General features: G+C 52.0%; 3 protein-coding genes across 10 annotated transcripts in view; 2 read left to right on the top strand and 1 right to left on the bottom strand.

The window, feature by feature from the left end:
• Window positions 1-5,301, top strand: part of RNFT2 (ring finger protein, transmembrane 2) — a 34,197-nt gene extending 28,896 nt beyond the window's left edge. For 3 of the 4 annotated variants that reach the window (XM_065692733.1, XM_065692732.1, XM_065692731.1), the window contains exon 11: window positions 556-5,301. In XM_065692733.1, coding sequence (XP_065548805.1) covers window positions 556-690 — 135 coding nt within the window. In that variant the 3' untranslated portion in view covers window positions 691-5,301. The remainder of the gene's footprint in view (window positions 1-555) is intronic. The other variant, XR_010615624.1, reaches the window with a different exon arrangement.
• Window positions 3,291-19,363, bottom strand: HRK (harakiri, BCL2 interacting protein). Of its 3 annotated transcripts, none has more exons than XR_010615625.1 (2): window positions 18,718-19,363; window positions 3,291-8,510 (listed from the first exon to the last, which is right to left on the bottom strand). XR_010615625.1 is itself a non-coding variant. In XM_065692735.1 (2 exons), exon 1 carries the CDS (start codon window positions 16,822-16,824, stop codon window positions 16,570-16,572), a length of 255 nt encoding a protein of 84 aa, XP_065548807.1. In that variant the 3' UTR covers window positions 3,291-8,510; window positions 16,522-16,569. The 3 variants fall into 3 exon arrangements, 2 of the variants coding, with proteins under 2 accessions (XP_065548807.1, XP_065548808.1); XM_065692735.1 differs by lacking the exon at window positions 18,718-19,363 and adding an exon at window positions 16,522-16,824; XM_065692736.1 differs by lacking the exon at window positions 18,718-19,363 and adding an exon at window positions 16,522-16,824 and having other exon boundaries at window positions 3,291-8,458.
• Window positions 18,679-21,310, top strand: part of FBXW8 (F-box and WD repeat domain containing 8) — a 55,074-nt gene continuing 52,442 nt past the window's right edge. Inside the window, exon 1 of one of the 3 annotated variants that reach the window (XM_065692730.1) lies at window positions 18,679-19,688. In XM_065692730.1, coding sequence (XP_065548802.1) covers window positions 18,960-19,688 — 729 coding nt within the window. In that variant the 5' untranslated portion in view covers window positions 18,679-18,959. The remainder of the gene's footprint in view (window positions 19,689-21,310) is intronic. The other 2 variants (XM_065692729.1, XM_065692727.1) reach the window with 2 other exon arrangements.

Raw genomic sequence — 21,310 nt, 5'->3', positions numbered from 1 at the left:
AGGCGCTGGCACAGGGTGCCCAGAGAAGCTGTGGCTGCCCCATCCCTGGCAGTGCTCAAGGCCAGGTTGGACAGAGCCTTGGGTGACATGGTCTTGTGTGAGGCACCCCTGCCTGTGGCAAGGGGCTGGAACTGGATGATCTTAAGGCCCTTTCCAACCCAGACCTTTCTATGATTCTGTGTGAGCACAAAAAAACAAATGCAGTGAGTAGGGGGAGGGAAGGGGTTGTTTGAGCTAAGTACAGACAGGGAATCGAGGATGGAAAAATGGTAGAGAAAACCCTCTCAACCACTTTGTTAGCCCAGATGTTGTTTTAATGTTTGCCTTTTTAATGTTCCTACTGCTATAGTAAGAAACAGTAAATATATCACTAGCTTTGGCCAACTGAAGTAGTAGTAATGCTGGGATTTATATTTCTTACCATGTGAGTGCTGGTAACCAGCTCCACTGTCCACTTGAACCTGAATCATTCCTTGCATTCCTTGGCTGTCCTATTGAGTGTGACAAGACTGGACCTCCTGGCCTCATCCTGATGATGCCCTTTTGTCTCCACAGCATGTGTTCTGTGAAGAATGCCTCTGCCTCTGGTTTGACCGGGAGAAGACCTGTCCTCTTTGTCGTTCTGTCACGGTTGAAACCCTGCGTTGCTGGAAGGATGGCACCACCTCTGCTCACTTCCAGGTGTATTAAAACCATTACAAATGGAGAAACATGTATGGAGAGAAGACAAAGCTAGAAAATCTGGTGATCCCAAGGCCCCTGTTTAGTAGCCCATGGATTTATCTTAGTCTTTCTTCCAGCTCTGTTTCTCCAGGAGCCACAGAACAACAACTGTTACTAGCCAGAAACTTCATCCTCAGAGGCAAGGAAGAGCTGGTTTATGTTATGGCAAACTGCATGGCTAAGCTACAGCCAAGATTTTGTCTTGAACTTAAGCGGTTGTAAACTGCCTGGGATGTTGCTTCCTTTATTTCTTTCCTTTTAGTATAGCTAAATATTGCATGTATAAGGCAAGAGTACTGTGAATTGCATGTGAATAACTGATACACGGGGAAAAAGCTGCCCTCTGGCTCAAACAGCTGTGAGATTTTTCACATGAATTGGCTCTAGTATCCTTGAATCTTTGACCTCGTAGAATTGTGCTGTTGCTGTTACACCTCCCTTGAGAACTCCTCCACACAAGTTCTTCAGAACCTCCTGCCCCAACTTCATTTTGAGTTGGAGAAATGTCCTTTCCCAGCAGCCGTGTTTTGGAATTGATTCCACAAATGGCATGGGTTGGAAACCTCAAGGAACTTGGGAAAGGCCATGCCAGTGACACTGGAAATGACACTTGGAATATTTTTCGTGTTTACTTTTCATGATCAGACTTTCTGATTTCTTAGCATATGTGGAGAAGAGTGGGAGGCAGAGAGAGGTTAAAGTCAAGCTTGATTTGTCAGGTGAAAAGTCAAGCTCCTAATGCAGAGCATCTCATAGATCCAGATCTCTCTGCAATATACTTCTCAGTGCAGCCCCTGAGGAAGGCTCAGTGACTTCATCCAGAGTCTGCCTGGGTCCAAACCCAGGAAACGTGTGAGTCTATGCAGCACCAGCGGTACCACAAGCACTGGGGCATCAGGGAGGCTGAGTTTCCAGAGACTGCCTGCCCTGAGGGCAGAATTACAGGCAGCCTCGGGAGCCAGCCTTCTTTAACACAAGCTGGATCATCCACCTGTGGTGGTGGAAAGGAAAAGCTCTTTGAGGAGATAGCTTGTGGTGTAAACAGGAGAATGAGCGCACTTCATGTCGCTGCAGTTCCATCTCTGCTGAGGCTGCTGCAGTGGCACCTCCACACAAATGGACTTGTTTCTCATTCACTGAACAACCTCTGCTTTGTGCTGCATGCCCAGAGAAAGCTCATTAGGCAACTGTGGCATCTTCCCTGCTCATTACTATGGAAATGGCTGTAAGGTTACAATCCACTTGAGTGGATCATCAGGAAGAGCTGTACCTGGGGGAAATGAGCCTGTGTATGTGCTGGCTGCTGCCTTCCCCTCCTGCTGTGAAACTCCCCAGGGAGAATTAAAGCAAACGGGAGCTAATGGTAACAGGATTAGGGCTCAACATTTCTTTGGGGATTGTAGTTCAGTACAGCCAGAGGAGAAACAGGAGAGGCAGAGCCTGAGTGGGGAAGATAGTCCAGATCTGGCTTGAGAGGTACAGGGAAATAGAGGAGGAAAAGCTTCACTTGCCAAAACAAAGTGAGTTGATTGTTGTCAAATGGATCTGATGAAAGTGGGGAATCAAGCCAAGGAGTCCCGTGACCATCTCTAATGGGAACAGCCTTTTTGGGGATGGGGAAAAGATTTCAGGAAGGAAGGTTTTCAGTGGGCACAGAAACGTGTATGATAGTGTGGTAGTGAGGTACGGTCGCTGGGAAAAGGGAAAACGACTGGTTCGGTAGCAAGGGATTTACGAAGGTTTGAGCACCAGTTTGCAGGGCAATGCCCATTCGTTACAGGGTTGGTGATACCTGCCCTGAAAGTGTTTGAAAAGCCACTTCTAACTCTGATCTTTATCCTACATGCTCCTGGAAAATGTATTTGGAGGAGTGTATGGAAAGGTCAGTATGAGCCTAACACAACAGGTAGCGGTTGATCCCATTTCCAAAGGTTTTTGTTTTCCTTTGGTGATCATGAAGGCGATCAAAGGGACAGGTGAGGAATAGCTTTTGCATTCTTATGGTCTTTTTTCTTATGTTATTGAATGTTCTTTATCAGTTGGCAGCAGAGTTGCTGTTCAGGTACCTCAGTGACAAGGTGCAGCACTATGATCCGATGGGTGACCTTTGTTCCAGGAGGTGCCTCCCTCTGACCAGGTTCGGGTGCTGGGCCACCCAGTGCTGCACTTCTCTAAAGTGAATTAAGGTGAATTAGTGCTAAACTGAAGGTGCAATTTCATATGGTGGATGTTTATTCTACTGGAAGCATTACAGAGATCACCTTAATTCCTGCAAGATGAGGAATTTACCACAGCCCACTATTATAGACCTGTTAAATTGCAACAAACCCCTTCAGTCCCTGTGCTGGGGAGGAAACAGCCCATGCTGCTCCCGGCCTGTTACGCGGGATGCTTCCACCCTCAAATAGGACATTTGGACCAGAGAACACACAGGGGGAAGCTTCAGCTATAGCAACAGCTGATGAGGAACCACAGTGGAGTTCCATAGCTGTGGAAAGAAATTACTGTCTCCAGTTTCAGAGAGGAAATGAAAACCCGGAGTCTTTTTTCACCATTGAACAGTCATTTTTCTTTTGTTTTTTTTTAATAAAGTCATTATAAATATGTACAAAGAGTCTCAGCATAAGAAATTCCTTTTACAAAAGAGAGAAGCCCCATCCAGTCACAAAGAGGAGCCTTCCTGAACTCGGCTCAGCAGTGAGCTTCGCTTTGCTCTTGCTTTGGTAAGGGTGGAAACGTGCACAGTGACTCTGCCAGGGTTTATATCCAAACCAGCCATGCTCAAGGCATTGTGTGTTCACTGCACTTCACCTCCTGGCGCCTGCCTGCAGGCCGGAGACTCTGCCAACATCCTGTGGGCCAGAGGTGAGGGGAACATTGTTTTCTTGTGATCAAGTTTGGACTTCACATTGATGGGAAATGTGAATACCCATGAAAACCAAATCCCACTGCCGTTGGCCTTGCTCTCTACTTGGGTGGCATCTGAAGCTAATGACTGTAACTAATAATTGCAGTTCAGTGAATATTTATCAAGCTCCAAAGTCACTTCCTGTAAATATTAGAAAAACCTGTTACATTCCTCAAGTATTGAGTAGGGTGAACTCTGAAGGACTCTGATGGGAATAACATCAAAATTCACTCTTGGATTCACACAGATATTATCGGGGGGAAGAAAATCACTTGTTTTGTGTTTTGTAACTTTCTTTTGCAGATGGGGAGTGGAAATCCTGCAGCTTTGCCTGGAACAGTCACCCTGCCACAGGCAGAGCTGTGGTTTGGGAGGCCCAAGCGAGGGAGTGCGCTGGGGTATGTGCTGACTGAGATCCGTGTTACGCAGATGGAGTGTGAGTCAAGCCAGTGGGATTGGCAGAGGGAAGAAGCACCAAAGCGTCTCCTGCTGGGAACAGGGATATACACAGCAGAGAGGGCCTTCGGAGTGAAAGGGCTTGCACCTGCAGACCTGGGCAGAACTAGGCGGCCAAGGTAGGAGCAGCGCATGAGGACTCCTCTCCTCCGCGCAGACCAGCTGACACCCCAGTGTTTTCATAGAATGCAAATCTGCTCTAAGGGAAGATGTGAAGCTCCTGGTCAGCTGTGTGGAGGTAGAATATAGCCAGGTTTTGACACGGACAAAAAACATGGGTCCGGGATTGAATGTGGAGCCACAGGTAGTTTGTTGTGCATATCTTAGATGTGGGTCAAGATCACAGATGTTTCAAAACCACGTGCAGGAAAATTAACATTGAATGTTAAGGTAGATGTCCTGTTCTGTCCTCACCATTGTGTACATGGCAGTGCAGCTGTGCAGAAGGGAAAGATCTCCTTCAGCTGGGCTTCCCCGTTTGCCATTCCCCTGTCACCTGTGTGACTCTCTGCCTGCTCAGCCTGCAGGACCAAACAGCATTCCACCAAAGAGTTTCATCTTACAAGGCAGCAGGGAAAAGTGCCTGATTCCACAGCCCATGTGCACAGCAAAACTGCCTCAGGTTGACCAAAACAGATCGTAATCTATTTCCTTCAAAGGAGCTGCTTCTGCTTCTGCAATGGATTTAAGTCTCTCATAATTTTAGCATGATACAGAAACAGAGCAAATTCCCAAATCAGATTAAACTGATTGAATGGGTGTTTCTGATTTAAGGAAACTGCTTTAGTGTGGGGCTTAGCTGAATCAGGGTCACTTCTGTATGCCTGAACCAGAAGCACGATGGGCTTCTCACTCCCCCCCACTGACAACTCACTGGTTTGGGTGATGCCTCCCCTGGGCACATGGAAGTGTATGGCAGGAGGCTTGGTCCCATTCCATATTTTTTTTACTACTGAAAATAATCCTAAGAGAGAAGAGGAAGGAATGTGGAATTCATGGGCCTCATCCTGGCCTGGGTGCAACCTGCAAGCAGACAGCGCTGCTATCCTAGGATTAATTCGGCCAAAGGACTTGTTTTAACAACAGGCTGGGGGAGAGGAGCTTCACAGTGCACAGCAGCTTTGTGACTCCAGTGTGAAGTTCCAGTGTGTGCTGGGAGCTGTCCTGGTGGAGTGCCGCTTTAAAAATTAATAAAGACTTTCCTCACGGCCACATTATGTGGTGTTCTGTATAGACTATGATCTCATAACCTCCTCCTCGGCCCTCACACACACCGGCTGCTGAAACCTAAGATGAGGTCTTTTCTCATTTAGAGAGCACTCCCCTTCTTTACAGAGGCACAACTGCAGAGCTCATCACAATCAATGACTTCTTGGCTGCTGCGAGGAGAAAGCAGAGGAGCACGAGCGAGGAACTGTGCTGGTTTCCTACCCATGAGTACGGTCCAGAAACCACCATCTCACACAGCTGCTGCAGTGCAGTCAGAACAGCGCTAGGGGAGTACACAGTATGCTTGCTTTTGCAGTACAAACATCAACCAGGGTTCAAGCAAGGACTTTAAAAAGGATAAAAACACCCCTTGTCAAAAAATGGAGGCATTCAAGAATAGCAATTATACCAGAAAATGTAAGGCTTTGACAAATATGTACCTTCTAGTAAGTAATGCCATTTATGTACAGTGAATGCTGGCTGTGAAGTGCTGGTAAGCTGCTGCTCTAGGAAAGCTCACTTGACCCAGCAACTAAGAGATGAAAGTCTCCAAAACTTAACCCGTGGTTCACACCAAACATCCCATTTAGAATGACAACAGTGAAGCAAATCAAGATTAAAGCAGGACCTGGGGTACTGGACCTGCGCTTGTTTTCACTTGGGAAGCGCCATAGGTTTGGTTGGTTCACAAGAGGAGCAATGGGCAGCACGTGTCTCCTAATGGTTTTGATGACTATTAGGAACCACCAAGGAGGACACTGATCCCTGGGAGTTCTGAGGCTTGGGGGCTTTACCAGAAAGCCTGTCCACAGAGGGTTAGGATGGAGGCAGATGAGCCCATAACTTTGCTAGCGAGATTGATCACTGACACAAGGGTCTTTCCCAAGGTGGGGACTCACGGTAAGGACAGAACTTCCTTTCCTCTTCCTTCTCTGTGCTGTTTCAGGGGAATTTCTTTGGGGAAAATGCCTCAAGAAGTCCCCTGACTGCAGACCCCAACAGCAGGAGAACCAGCAGCAGCACATCCTGCATGCCCAGAGATGGAAGAGCAAATGGAATAATGCATATTCCAGGTGAGAAGTTTATTAAACCTTCAGAACTCGGGAGCTAATGATTGTTAAAGGTGAGGAATATATAGGAGAGGCCTCTGAGAAATGGAAGCCAGATCCTGTGCCAGATGGGTTGGCACAAGGCTGCCCCTGGGTACGTGGGGCACACATATGGGGAGGGAGGATGGTGTAGGGGAGAGAAGGCCTCCTGCAGGCTGCATGTCCTGTCGAGCAGTTCCCCACGCCATCCTCCCCATGTCCTGTTCCAACCTGACTCTGCAACACTGTACTCGCAATTCCACTCCCTCGTTTGAGTGATGTGCAGAAAGTTCTATTTTTAAGACTACGCCTGATCCAGCACCTGCAACACTGCTGAAATCAGCTGAGGCTCCTCCTTTTGCTACAAGAATTCTTACTTATCTCAGCAGGAGGCTGAGGCAGGAAGGGGACAGGATGCTGGGTATTACTGAGCATCAGGCCCCAGGTGGTAGGAAAATGTCTTGTGGGTCCCCGTGGTTGTGAGACCATCGAAACTCTATCAATAGACAAACTACACGTAGCTACATGATCCCTCCCAACGCTGCACATAATCTAAAGTAGGGCAAGGTTACTCATTAGGAACAATTTGCTCTTTCAGCATAGCCCTTTCTGCTGTTTGTGAATTGACTGGGATCAATTAATACCCATGAAGATGTGTGCAGGGGCCCAAAACACATTGACGAATAGTTGATAAAGGGAGAGTTGAGCTTTTAGATTGCTTAGAAACATTTCTCCTGCAGTAGTGAAGAGCACAAGGTTTGACTTGCCTTGTTCCTTGGGTGAGGGTCAGGGGTTTTAAGAGACAGGGAGCCAAACTTGCTTTGGAAATCAGGTTCCTGACATTCCTTTATGCCTTTGAAACTGCCCCCCCTGCCATGGGAGGGTCAACTTTGTGGTGCAAATATCTGAAGCTGGGAGAAATGTTTCTAAAACCCTGCACATAGTGCTCACTGTCAATAGCATCTGGAAGGTATCCTACATCTGACAGGTAGTTTTGGCTGCAAGAAAAAAGTGCGCTGTACTAGACTGAAAAAAGCCCTTTGCTTTCTAAGGACAGGTTCTCCTGTTATCCCCCTGTTTATTGATTAGTCTAGATGCAGTTCTCTTCCCTGGTTCATGGGATTTGAGGCTTAAATCACCATCCAGGAGGATAGCCAGCTCTGGAGCTGTAGGAGACTCTGCACCAGCAGACGTCCACTGCAGTGAAAAGAGCTGGTGTGTCACTGCCACCCCAGCAAATGCTGCTTCCCAAGCTCCCAACCATCCAAAGAAAAAGAACTGCCCCAAAGAAAATGAGTTTTATAAAGTTCTGGGCTAGATTCTTTTGTCTTAATTTATGCAGAGATTAAAAGAAAGAAAAAGTAATAGCACCTTCTCAACAAGTAGTATTTTTTTGCTATCTTGTGTATAAATATCCATAACCAAAATAGATTTTTCCTTGTCCCATGTTTCAGAACATCCTCTCAGGGAAACTGTAGCACCACAGAGAGGCAGTTTAGCCCCAGACAAATATGAAATGTAGCACCAGAGAAACTAAAGTCAGAAGAACAGCTTATCTCACCTGGTGCTATAGCACTGAATATATACACACACAGACTGTCTGTCGTCCAAGCTGCCAAGCACCTGTGCCTGCTCCACGGCAAGGCTGTGCCCGTCCCGCAGCAAGCTTGGTCTCTCAAGGTAGTACTTAACTCTGGATGTATTTTCCACCCCACTGCATCAAAAGGAACGTTTATGGTGCCATAAACAAGGTGCAGTGGAGAAACTGCCAGTGTTACAGCAAGGACATCACTAATCTTTTGACTCAGACTGCAGGAGCACGAATGCTCAGACCACCATCATCTACAAGGAATGTTGCTTACGTTCTCAACAAGGCATGCACGTCTTAACGTATGCATACAGGAGGGTTTACATTCTTCTATATATAAGCATGTATGTGTCTCTGGTTTGCTGCTGGGCCCTTGAACAGCTCCTTCTGTGCAAATCCTTCTTCACGTTGCCCAAAGCACTTCCAACATCTTCCACTTCTTTCTTTCTCTCCACTCTTCACAGCTGCTGCTCAGGCTCTGGATCCCTGTAGGAAAAGGGGAAACAATTTTCTCCAAGGGCACAGGGTTCTCTCCAGCCTAAGAAAGCAAAAGAATGGTGTTTGGGTTTAATTACATTGACGCAGTGGTTACAATAAAAGCTTCTTTGAAATTTATGCTTGAACCCTCCCGCTAAATTTACGGACAAGGAGAGGTACGTAATTTATGGGGAGGACGGTTTGGTGGTTCAACACGAGATGACACCGTTACCCCTGTGCTACTGCAGGATGCCTGCTGAGCTCTCATTCTGCACGGCTCCTTTTGGGTGCTCCATCTTCATTTACATCACGTTAACGAAAACATTAACTTTTAGGGAAGCCATTAATTTTGTTCCAGGTAGGCAACGGGGCGCAGTGAGTACCACAGGAGACTGGAAGCGCTCACTCATTCCTGCTTCTGCCACTGATTAGATTTGTGGCCTTGGGCAAACCACTTCTTTCAGTTGCTGCTGTAAAATGAGGGCAGTAATAACTTCTTTGCCTTAGAGGTGGGCTGCAAGCCTTAATTAATAAAGTGCTCAGAGAAAGGCACCTATCTAAGTGCAAATTAGCAGGCGAGGTGCCCAAGGGGCAGCCACTCTGCAATTCCCATTTATACCTAGGCTTGTTGATACCAGCACTCACTGGGGTAGGTCCCATCTTTCAGGCTGTGGTGTCTGGTCTGCAAAGACTGTGGGAGTGAGTGACCTTACAGAAACCTCAGTGGAGAAATCTCTGCTGCCTTCGGGATGAGGTGATTTCACCCGGCTGGGAGAAGGGAGGGAGGAGTAGCTGACTGTGCAAGTGCATCAGCTATGAAGTCAGTGTAATTAGGGCTGGCAAACAGCTTTGGGACAGATTCTGAGCACCACTGCTCCATGTAAACCCAGAACCACGTCCCTGCTTTCTGTAGCACTACGCTGCCTATGCCAGCGTGAAGGTTGTTGCGATTCAGTGGCACCGTCTCTGAGATGAACTGAATCCTCCCCTCTGAGGGGACAAGTCCGGGTGCTGCAATGGGACTCTGAGTGACCTGCAACATCTCTGCTTCAGCCTCACCAGATTTAACCGTATCTATCTGCTCTACCCCATTGCAGTGAGCTCCCGAGCTGCTGGTGTGCACAGGATGTGGTGATTACAACCTCTCCCTCAGTTCACAGTCCTGCTTTCTGCTTTTCAGGAATCTGAAGCAACACTGGAAATAGCTTGAAGGACTCAAGCCAGAATGAATCATGCGGACTCAAAGCACGTTTCCATTTGCCTTCCTGGGATCAATGCTCCCAGATAGCCACGCAGCTCCTGGGGCTCCTGTATCTGCACACACAGACTCCACACACATCCCACACTGCTCTCTGGAGTGCTCCAGGTATTTTAAAGGTCTTCTTGCAGAGATACTTAAGGTTTCTGGAGAAGGTAAATAGGAAAGGTGCACACTACTTGGAACACCCATTTAATATTACCTAAAGCAGGAACACGGTAACACTGGCTACACAAAACCAGCCACCAGAGCACAGACCATCGATAACCTGGAGAGGGTTGTTATAATATTTTATATTAATTTATTGTTATAATCTGGAGAAGGGCTTTGGACAAGGGCCTGTAGGGACAGGCCAAGGGGAATGGCTTGAACCTGCCCGAGGGGAGACTGAGCTGAGCTCTCAGGCAGAAGCTCTTCCCTGTGAGGGTGCTGAGGCGCTGGCACAGGGTGCCCAGAGAAGCTGTGGCTGCCCCATCCCTGGCAGTGCTCAAGGCCAGGTTGGACACAGGGGCTTGGAGCAAGCTGCTCCAGTGGAAGGGGTCCCTGCCCGTGGCAGGGGTTGGGGCTGGAGGAGCTTTAAGGTCCCTTCCAACCCAAACCATTCCATGATTCCAGGGATAACCAGCTGTCAGTAAGTACCCCAGCAGGGGCTGAAATGCGTCCTGCTCAGCCTCCTGGCCTGCACACAAGGAGTCAGCCCTTTCCACAGCCCTGCGCTCACACACCGGCCTCCATGGATCTCAGACTGCACTTGCTCAGCTGCATGGTCAGGTCCAGGCCAGTGCTGAGCACAGCCAGCCAGCCAGCACCCCGGATGCCTCCAGACGTGTCCAGAGTCACAAGGAGGAGATTCTGCACTCCTAACAAAAGATGTCTTTATAGGGAGGTCTTCAAAACAAACCACATCAGCATTGCTGGGTGGGAAAGCAGAGCACAACTGGAGCTGCATGCGGCTGGGATGCAGAGGAAGAGCCTGGGATGTGGCTGCTTACACTCAGGTGAGGTATTTACTTGAGTGACACTGGATTAAAGACTTCAGGAGCTGATCAAAGGATTTCCTCCCAAGCAAAACCATTTAATCCCTATTTAGTCTTTCTCCTGTAGTAGCTCTTCCAACTGCCAGCTATGAACCCTTGTCCTCCTGTGCCATCTATGGCCCGCAACAGATCATCCTTGCTGCCACTGTATTTTACAAACTGTCTTTCTGTGCCACTTAATGTATAGAAAAATCTATGAAATCCTGTAAAACTTGATAAATCCTAGAATGTCTTGAACTCCGAGTGATAAATCTGCTCTGGGGTGGGCAAAGAGCTCAGCACAATGTTTATGCATCTCATACCACCCCATTCTAAGAGCTTTAAATGGCTCTTAAGTTTTGCATCAGCCTCGTGCTGGCCTTTTGCATAAAGGTGTATTTCATGGAAAGAATAAAAGAGAACCCCAGAATCCTGGCCTTCAGCCCATCTTCCCATAAAACAATTCTGAATATCCTAGGCGGTGTTAAAGCCATTTCTGGGTGCATACTGGCTGCATTGCCAGTATCTGACTCATTAATGGAATATACTTTGAGCCAAATTCTGATCTCATTTACAGCACTGTAAATCCAGGGCAACCCAATTGACTTCAGTGGAGTTCCTCCAAATTTCCCACAATAGGCAGTCAGCAGACAGATCAAAATGTGGTACTTTGGGTCTGAACAGGCTGAGGAAAGCCAAACTGCATCCCATTGTAACACTGGGATGGAGAGCAAGTTGGAAAGAGCATCCCCCCTCTGTAGAGCTGCTGCAAATGTGTTTGTTTTATGTGTCATAAGATTGAAACCTGAAGGGGGGGAGAAGACTGTCCAGTACTATCAATATTTTTCATGGAATCCCAGCCTGGTTTAGGTTGGAAGAGAGCTTAAAGCTCCTTCAGTTCCAACCCCCTGCCATGGGCAGGGACACCTTCCACTAGAGCAGCTTGCTCCAAGCCCCGTCCAGCCCGGCCTTCAACACTGCCAGGGATGAAGCATCCATCATTTACTTATAAAGAAAGATAGGAATTACAGCTGAGTTCCTGTATGAAAAATGTGGTGTCTATGGAAAACATGAAGTGGTAAAGAAAATACCACTTGCTCTGAAATGTTTCATGGGACCCACCATTCCCTTTGGTGATGTGTCCCTCTTTTCCTGGTTATTTAGGGGGATGCAGATTTTGCTCAGCAAGTTGCTCTGATTCATTGCTCCTATTAAGCAATGAGGCTGTGAGACGACAAATCACGTTGGCTGCTATTTGCAAAACCATCTCATCCAGCCTTGACACATCCCATTGCTTTTAATAGATACAGGCAGCTCCACTTCCCAATTCCTTTGAACTCTCCAGCCTTAAATCCTGCAGTTTTATCACACAGCTCGCTGAGCTGCTGTTTACACACACACACAAAGCAAGCTGCTCTTCTCCGGGATGCTGAGTAGGATGAGCATGAAATGACTCGGGTAGGGGGTCCCTGCTCTCAGCTCAGCACTCCTTTGACTAATCTTTCTTCAGACAGGACACAAAGCCATGCTTGGGCACCACCTGCACGAAGCCAGGGAGAATCTGAGCTCATGGCCCCTAAAGCAGTTAGTAAAAGGAGCTCTGCTCCCAGCTAACGTGTCAGCATGTAACTTCTTGATTTAAATGGATTACACAGGCAATTCTGTTGGCACAGGTTCCACTCGTAATAAACAAAATAACAGTTGTTCATATATTTAAAGAAAATATGTATGTTCAAGGGCTCGGATTGCTAAGGGAAGGCTTGAGATGGGGACTAAACCAGGCGCTCTCTCGCTTCCTTCCTCACACAGCAGCAGGTTAATGAGAGAACAAGGGCTGGGCAAGAGCCCTTTCAAATTCCCAAGCAGCCTGTATCCATGTACACTCACACTTCATTAGCATCTCTGTGGGAGACGGAAGGGTAGCTTGGAAGACCAAGAAACAATTAGGAGGAGGTTCGAGAGGCAGGAGGAAAGAAGAGGCGAACTACTAGGGAAGGAAGAACTCTGCAGAATGGCATGTCCAGGAGACCTTAGCACAGGAAGACTGAGGAATCCAGACAGGGAAAAGAAGTATGTTGGGGCTCCAATCTTTCCACAAGGCAGTGGCCTGCCTGGCTATAGCCCACCTGCAGAAAGAGGCATTTCTGGACTGCTGTCTGCTTTTGACAACTGCTGCTTGTTTATCATGAAAGTTAAGGGTGAAGTTTCCGTTGTGCAGTTGAACTGTGGTGGGAACCTTTGGCATTTTCGAGTAGGATGCTTGCCACTAAGAAGAGCAGGCTCCTTCTTCCTTCATTATCCAGGAGGATAAACAACAGCACTGGCCTCTTTGTGTCAGGGATGCGCGCAGGGCACAACATGCTGAATGCCTGTCCTCGTGTGGAACTGCAGCCCACTGCTGAGCTCACAGCCTAGTCCTGTGCGAGCTGCACTGCCTCTGGTCCTTCATTTCCTTTGCTCTCCTGCACAGCTCAGTGTGACATCTCCAGACATCTTATCAACCCTGGTTTAATACAGATAATTAACTGCACTGAGACTCTGGACAGAGTGGCTCTGCATGAACCTCGCAGCAAACAGTGGGGGGGATTACCAGCAGCACAGTGGGCACAGAACCAGGCTGGTGAAGCTGGCAGGGACAAGCAGGGTTTGATTTTAATACACTGCCACTTCGGAACTAATAGAGCAAAACACAAGTGACATTGGATGCCAGAGTGGTACATGACAACTGTACTTCATGCCCTGGCTGGGTATTTCAAGGTGATGTCAGATTATGCATTATAAAACTGCCATTTGCAGAGCATCCATCCCCACATCCCAAGCATGCTGCACAGATACAAGCTGGTCACATGCAGCAGCCCTAATCCTGCTCTCCCTGGCATCACCAGGAGAAGTTTCTTGGTACACAGGATTATTCCCTGAGCTGCACTGTTGTGTAAAGCCACAAGGACCTGAGGGAACAACTACCAACCTTCCTCCTCAGAAACAGGTCGTAGGCTCACGACAGCCAATGCAAAATGCTGTTACACTTGAAAAGGCAGGAGGGGAACTCAAGTAGTAAACTAAGCTGAAACCAGCCTCTTCCTCTGACTTCCTATTCCTTCCGCAACCATCAGCTCACAAGACAAACGCTGACTGCAACACATTTATTAAGTGTACAAGTGAGTCTCCTCTTATGAGCCCTTCCACGAAATCCCTAGATCACACGTGCTCAGAACCTGGACTTCCCATCTTGTTGCAGAACAATGTTATTATCAATGCAGTGTCTCTGAGGATAGCAGAAAAACACAGACTTTGCTCAGAAACACTCTGCAGAGTTAAAACACTGCCGTCCTATCACATCCCCGAGTCCAACCCAGCTCACTGCACTGTCGCTTGGGCTCTGAGACGCTGTGGATAATCAGACACCTCCACTGGTGTGAGCAAGTTACTGCTCAGGATGAACAGAAAAGATTCTTAATGGCAAAAATAACCCAGAAACTGAGGTGTAGATGATCTGTTTAATTGTCCTGGGGTTGCAGGGAATTCCCACCCTCAGCCTGGCCACTTGTGCCTTAGAATCTTACCAGGAAACAGGCAGGGCAGTCCGCTGCACCCAGCGACAACCAGGAGACTGTCCCTAGCTTGTTACTCTCCCGCATCTGGCCTCTTTATCCCTGCAACTGCTTCACATCACACACAAAGATCTTCTCTTCAGAGAGTGACATTTGTATTTGTGTCCACGAAGCCCCCGAGCATTTGGAGGCAGCTCAGCACATCCTGTCTGTGCAGCCTTTGAAGCTGCGAGGCAGGACTGTGCATGCTGAAGGAGCTCCCTCGCTGTGATGAGGATAAGGCTTTGCTTTTCCATAGTGTCTTTATCAAAGCAATTCACAAGCAACTGGTTACTGCTTGGCCTGAAGTGCAGAGAGCCAAACAGAGGTGAGGGCTCCACAGAGTCAACAGCAGAAGAGATTGCGGGGCAAAATTAGTATCTGGCCAACCAAAGCTATGTGAACCTTCACAAACGGCTTCCAAACAGCTTTGGCCTCGTGGCAGCGCCAGAAGTCTGGGCTGAGTGTGTGCACTGATCCACGGGCTCAGAGAGCAGGATCTCTCCTCCGGCCCGACTCACTGTCACCTTCTCTCCGTGGGATGAGAGAGTGGGCAAGGAGGAAATTCCCTGGCTTGTTAGAGAGAGAAGGACCCCAAGATGAAGGAGACCCCCCATGGATTTCAACTTTTAGAGGCAAGCAAGTCAGACGGGTGGGTTGGCTTCAAACACTGACAGGAAGGGAAGGAGGGTCGGTTGCTATCCCAGAGCCTCATACCTCCATAAAATACTCACATTTTATAGAAATGGAGGCTCTGACTCCTCAAGAAAAAACCCAGGTTTGTTCTGGTTTTGCCTTCAAAGAAAGCTTCCCAAAGGTAAGCAGCTCCCGAGAGACGCAGCAGCTGTGGCTCAGACAGACAACAGCGATGCCCCCGCATACACCAGTGCACACACACAGAGACCTGCTGGAAAACCTCAGTTTCCAACTCTCCTGAGAACCATACTCTTCCTCCACACTATTCATATGTACTCAATGGCATCTCTCAATGGCTAAAAAGCATGCAAGGCATTTTGCAATAGGAGACCTGATTCCTAACGGGCAAACTCTTGTTTGCCCAAGAGTTGCAAACAGCCCTGTTAAACTGAATGGTACGAGGTCAGCCTGGTGGTGGTGGCATTTTCCACCTCATTTTAAACTCATCTAAACCCTATCCAAGCTGTGGGATATGAGAGGATGCTCAAAGTTAGACATGCACTTAAGGTCTTTCCTGAACACGGACGGACATTAAGGAACACATACAGGATACAATTTAAAGGAACCAAAATAGCAGCCCTTGCTCCTCATGCCTGTGCGGGGAAACCCATGTTCCAAAGAGTACTTTAGAGCACCCAAAATCCCCTGAGGTGACCCCACATGCACTCAGACTCCCAGAGCTGAGGGTGCAGAGCTGTCCCCACCGGCCCAGGAGGTGTCCCCAGGATGACAACGAGGGTTAGAGCACCAGGCATATCCCATTTCCCTGCTGCCGCTTTGCTCGGTGGCTCTGGAGCACAGTGGGAGCTCCAGGAGCAGTGACTGGGCTTGGATGCTTTTGCCCAGCTGGTGGCTTGGGAACTCTTGGGGAAAGCCTCCAGCACCGGAGCAAGGCATTATCCAAAACCCAGCGCCAGGCACTGCCAGCCAAAGTCCTGGGCTACCCTGCTGGATGGTCCTGTGGGGACATCCACCACTCAGGGACCGTAGTGATGGGTGCTCTGCAGCACCCGTGGGTCCAAAGCCCAACAGGGGATCTGAGGACATGGGACGTTCCTCCACTCACAAGAGGGCTGGAGGCTCTGCAGGCACGGGTGTGCGGGACAAGCACCCTCCATCTCCCAGGGCTGACAGCTGGGGAGATGCGGGACCCGCTCTGATCCCCGAGAGCCACCCTGCGCTGCTGCCGCTGCCCCGCTGCGGCCACAGGCTCACCCAGCGCGGGCACGGAGCTGGAACCGCCCCGTGAGAGCATGGGCGACCCGGGCGGAGGCTGGAAGCCGTGGAAGTTTGGGGACGGGGAAAGCGGCTGTCTGGGGAGCGCTGGGAACGGGAGAGAGCGAGGAACGGAGAGGGCAAAGGAGGAAGAGATCCGAGCGACCTGGCAGCGACGGCACCGGCACCCGGCGCTCCGTGCGCTGCCGTTACCAGCGCGCTCCGCCCGTGCCGACCCCCGCCCCGCCGCGCCCGGCCAAGCGCCGTCCCCGTCCCCGTCCCCGCCGCGGTGCCGACCTGTTGCGCGTCCCGCCTGCTCCCCGCTCCGGCCAGCGCCCCTCTCGCCTAGAGGCTCCTCCTGCGGATCAGCCAGGCCAGCGCGGCCGCGGGCGCGATGGCGCACAGCAGGCACACCACGGCGGCCAGGCGCCGGCCGGCCCCGGGCCCGCGGCCCCGCGCCTTGCGCCGCTGCTCCAGCTCATCGCCCAGGCGGCGCAGGCGGGCGGCGACCAGGCGGGCGGCGGCCGAGGGCCGAGCGGCGCGGCCGGGGCTGCAGGGGCAGGGCGCGGGGGGGCCGCCGCGCAGCGCGCAGGGGCACATGGCTGCGCCGCCGCTCGCCGCCGAGTGCCGCGCAGTGTGCGGGCGGGCCGCGCGGCGGCGGGCGGGGGCCGCGGGGGTTACATCATCCCCCGCGGGGCGGCGCTCGGCGGCGGGCGGGGGGAAGCGGGGCGGGGGGGGGGGGGGCCGGCGCTTGTGCGGTGGGAAAGGGGGTACGGGGATGGGGGGCAGCGTGGAGACACGGGGCAGTGCGGGGATACAGGGAGTGAGGAGGGAAAGGGGCGGTGTGGGGTGCAGAGCGACAGCGTGGAGAGGCAGGTGACAGCATAGGCACACAGGGACAGCGAGGAGACGCAGGTGACAGTGTGGGATAGAGGGACTGTGCGTGGACACATGACAGGGAGGGATAGAAGGGCAGCGTGGGGATGCAGGTGACAGCATGGGGATATAGGGACAGTGTGGGGATGCAGGTGACAGTGTGGGGATGGAGTAACAGCATGGGAATACAGGGACAGTGTGGGGATATAGGGAATGCATGGGGATAGAGGGACAGCGTAGGGATGCAGGTGACAGCATGGGGATATAGGGACAGTGTGGGGATAGAGGGAATGCATGGGGATGGAGAGAGTGTGGGGACAGAGGGACAGTGTGGGGATGCAGGTGACAGCATGGGGATATAGGGACAGTGTGGGGACACAGGGAATGCATGGGGATAGAGGGACAGTGTGGGGATACAGGTGACAGCATGGGGATATAGGGACAGTGTGGGGATACAGGGAATGCATGGGGATAGAGGGACAGTGTAGGGATGCAGGTGACTGTGGGGATGCAGTGACAGCGTGGGGACGCAGCTGCCGGTGAGGGATGGAGGGGGCAGTGTGGAGATGCAGGGGGGCAGTGAGGGGATTACGCAGAGCTGGAGTGGATTTCATCACCCAAAGCATTACCGATGCTGATCACATTTTGGGTGGCCGAGGCAGGAACACACAGCCTCCAGGCGCTGACCCGGTGCTATGCAGTCTCCACAGCCATCAGTGCACAGCAGCAGGGCTGGGACCCCCTGCGCAGGACCCCCCATCATACATCAGCCCTGGGACAGCAGCGGGGGCTCCCTGCAGTTCCCTCTGGGGCAGGAATCACCCCAAACTGGCCCGTTTCCTTCTGCCTAGCAGGGAGGCTGCTGCCACCCCCTCAGCAAATCACCCCGGCATTGCAGAGGGGCCGGGGGACACCCTCCTGGGGCTCGCTCTCTTCCCAACATCTCCCCTGCCGGGAGCATGCATCCATCCTGACCAAGGGGCAGCTCCTGCTCCGCAGTCCCTCCACTGGCAGGGCTCAGCACGGTCAGCGCATGCCCCCGGGGCAGGCCATGCTCTGTGTCCAGCCGAGAAGGGTTTGTACACAGAATGATGGAATCACCACCCAGGGGTTGGGGAAGGGACCTTAAAGCTCCTCCAGCCCCAACCCCTGCCACGGGCAGGGACCCCTTCCACTGGAGCAGCTTGCTCCAAGCCCCTGTGTCCAACCTGGCCTTGAGCACTGCCAGGGATGGGGCAGCCACAGCTTCTCTGGGCACCCTGTGCCAGCGCCTCAGCACCCTCACAGGGAAGAGCTTCTGCCTTCGATCCAACCTGACCTCGCCCTGTTTGTTCGAACCCATCACCCCTCGTCCGACTGCTACAGCCCCGAGTCGCTGAGGTAGCTCAGGTTTCCCAGACCCCGCAATGTCCGTGTCCATTACACTGGCGTTTACAAACTGCATGGGCAGCAACAAGCTACCAAGCAGAGAAACCAGCCAGCGGCCACCGAGGGTGCGGAATGGCGGCTTCCGGCGGCGGCCGCAGGGCCGGATGGGTGCACGGGCCACGTGTTTTACCGCTGTGCACCAGCGAAGGAGCAGCCACTCGAGGGCCTCCATTGACAAGCGTCACTTACCTCGAGTGCTCCACAGAACCGGCGCTGAGCACCTGAATACCCGCGGCCTTCCCTCCCCTCAGGGCGGCAGCGGCTCCACAGCCATGTTGGGTCCAGCCGCCATCTGACACGCGGCCTTGAAGCAGCAGGATGGGTCGATACTGGAGGTCGTCTGCTCCCCAGCGCGCCATGGAAGTGGCTGTGGAAGCCAGCGGGTGCGGCTGGGATGCTCTGACCAGCACAGCACCTTCCTGGGCCGCGCGATGGGCACGACCGCCCCTGCCCATGAGCTCCGCTTCAGCCCTGGCCAACAAAACGGGTGGAAGACGTGGTCCAAGGGGCGCCCGTCACCCAGCGCCACAGCAACGCTCCTGCTCTCGCTCCGCGTCCTCCCTGCTCTTCTGGGAGCAGCTTTCCCCCATGGGCCGGCCACCGCTGAGGGCTCCCGGTGGAGCCCTGCCCGCGGCCCTCGCTCGGCCACCGGCTGCTTCCCGAGGCCTCCATCCGGCCCCTCGGGTGCTGCGGGGCGCGGCGCTCACCCCGCCTCAGGCCCGCAACATGGCGGCGCCGGCAGCCGTAGGAACCTTCGTGCGGCGGAACGCGCGGGAGAGGGGGCGGTTTCCGGGCCGGGCCGCGGGGGAGGCTGGGCCGGGCCCGGCCCCGCCGCCATGGCCGAGGGCTCGGCCGAGCTGGAGCTGTTCCGCCGCTGCTGGCGGGAGGAGCTGGCGGGGGGGGCGAAGCGGCGGCGGCGGGGGGCGGAGGCGGCGGCAGCCGAGCGGCCCCCGGCGGGGCCGGCAGCGGGGCCCCCGAGCCGCTGCAGCGCCGAGCAGGCCGAGCCGGGTTACCTGGCGCTGGCCCGCGGCCTGCTGCACGGCGGCGCCCCGCCCGGCCCGGCCCGCCGCAGCCCCTCGCCCGCCCGCCCCGCTGAGGAGCCCGCGGGGGACGGAGGCGGCGATGGCGACGATCTCCTGGGGCAGCTCATCCGAGACCTGGTAGGGCCGCGGCGGGCCCAGGGACGCGCGGGGGGCAGCGCCCGTCTGCGGCCGGGCCGGGGGGGGGGGGCCGGGTTTTGGGTTCCTGTGGCTCCTCTGTACCCTCAGCTTCTTATTCCATCCCAGCAGGTTTTATCCCTCCGAAATGTACTTTCCTTCCTGTGAATTGGCGTTTGCCAATTCCCTTCAGAAAAGCTTTGTTTCCTATTTAGGCTGTTTGATGCAGGTGCGGTACTTCAGACCGTTTTGCCTTGTGACATGGCAGTGTAGTAGCAAAGCCGATATTAACTCACTAAATAAATGAGTTAATTCGGAAATAGTCTTAAATACAGTTCTGAACCAGATCAAAGTTATTTTGGCGACTCCTCTAAATGCAATGGAGGTTTTATTTACAGCGCAGGAAAACGAGTGGGGAAACCCATTTTCTTGCTTCTCACTAACCAAACTGGGACTAATTACTGTTTGCTTCAAAGAATTAAAAGGAAGAGATTAAATTTCTGTCTGCGAGGCACAAATTAATCCATTTACAGAATTAGTGCTCCATTAGCACACAGGAGCCCAAATCGGTCTCACAGGGATGGATTTTGGATTCGTTCCAGTAGACTTTTAGAGAGGCTGGTGCTGACTTCACGTTACGGCTTGGTTTGCAGCGCTGCGCTGAAGCCAGGCTGTGTGGGTTTGGGGGGTGTGGGAAGGGGAGACCTTGGTCTGTCTCTAATGTTAAGGTTGCATTAGAATGGGATTAGTAGGAGCTTGTGCTTTCCGGCAAGTCTGTGCTTACAGTTTGGCTATAGATGCTCTTGCAGGTTCAAATGAAATCTGTGCATCTGGGTTTAGCTTTTCCCCCTCCTTTTTCATGCGTGAGCTGTCAATCCTGACCGTTGTGTCTGTACCGTCTGTCTGTAGGCAGCCTGTCCTTCCAATGACACCTTTGGGTACACGCAGACAGCCCAGGTTCTGCTGGCTGGATGTGAGTCAACTCCAATTTGGAAGCAATACGTTCATAGTGGTGCTGTGCCTGAGCTCATAAGCCTCGAGCTAATAAGGCTTGCCGAATGGCTCATCTTATTTGTTTGGGCAGCGTGTTGCTCTGAAATGGTTCCTGGAGCTGGTTCACATCTGGCCAGAGATGTGCGCTCAGAGAGAGCTCCTTTGATATTTTTCTTTGGTGTCCCCTTTGGAAATGGATGCAATTTAAATCGCATTGAAAGCAAACAATCGTCTTGCAAATCCACAGCAGGGAGTGGAGCCAGTGGTCCTCATGCGGAGGGAAAGGAGAGGGAAAGGAGCTGTTTGTGCAGGAAAATTATGGATGAGGAGAGAGGGGAACAGGAGGTTGGCTGCAGGTCCTAGTTTAAGTAATTTTGGAATGAGTGTGAGGTTCCAGTGGTTATAAATGGTGCTGTATTGCTAAAAAGACCTAATGGGAACATTGCCCATATTTGTGCTGTCTAAACATTTACCTAATGTATCACAGAATCCCAGCCTGGTTTGGGTTGGAAGGGGCCTTAAAGCTCCTCCTGCTCCAGCCCCTGCCACGGGCAGGGACCCCTTCCACTGGAGCAGCTTGCTCCAAGCCCCTGTGTCCAACCTGGCCTTGAGCACTGCCAGGGATGGGGCAG

This window comes from Lathamus discolor, chromosome 12 (genome assembly GCF_037157495.1).
Source record: "Lathamus discolor isolate bLatDis1 chromosome 12, bLatDis1.hap1, whole genome shotgun sequence".
NCBI lineage: Eukaryota > Metazoa > Chordata > Aves > Psittaciformes > Psittacidae > Lathamus > Lathamus discolor.
This window is presented reverse-complemented; position numbering and strand designations above follow the sequence as displayed.

What these genes read in the sequence shown, in the direction of transcription:
- HRK (XM_065692735.1), bottom strand. Translation starts at nt 16,824, where the DNA reads ATGTGCCCCTGCGCGCTGCGCGGCGGCCCCCCCGCGCCCTGCCCCTGC.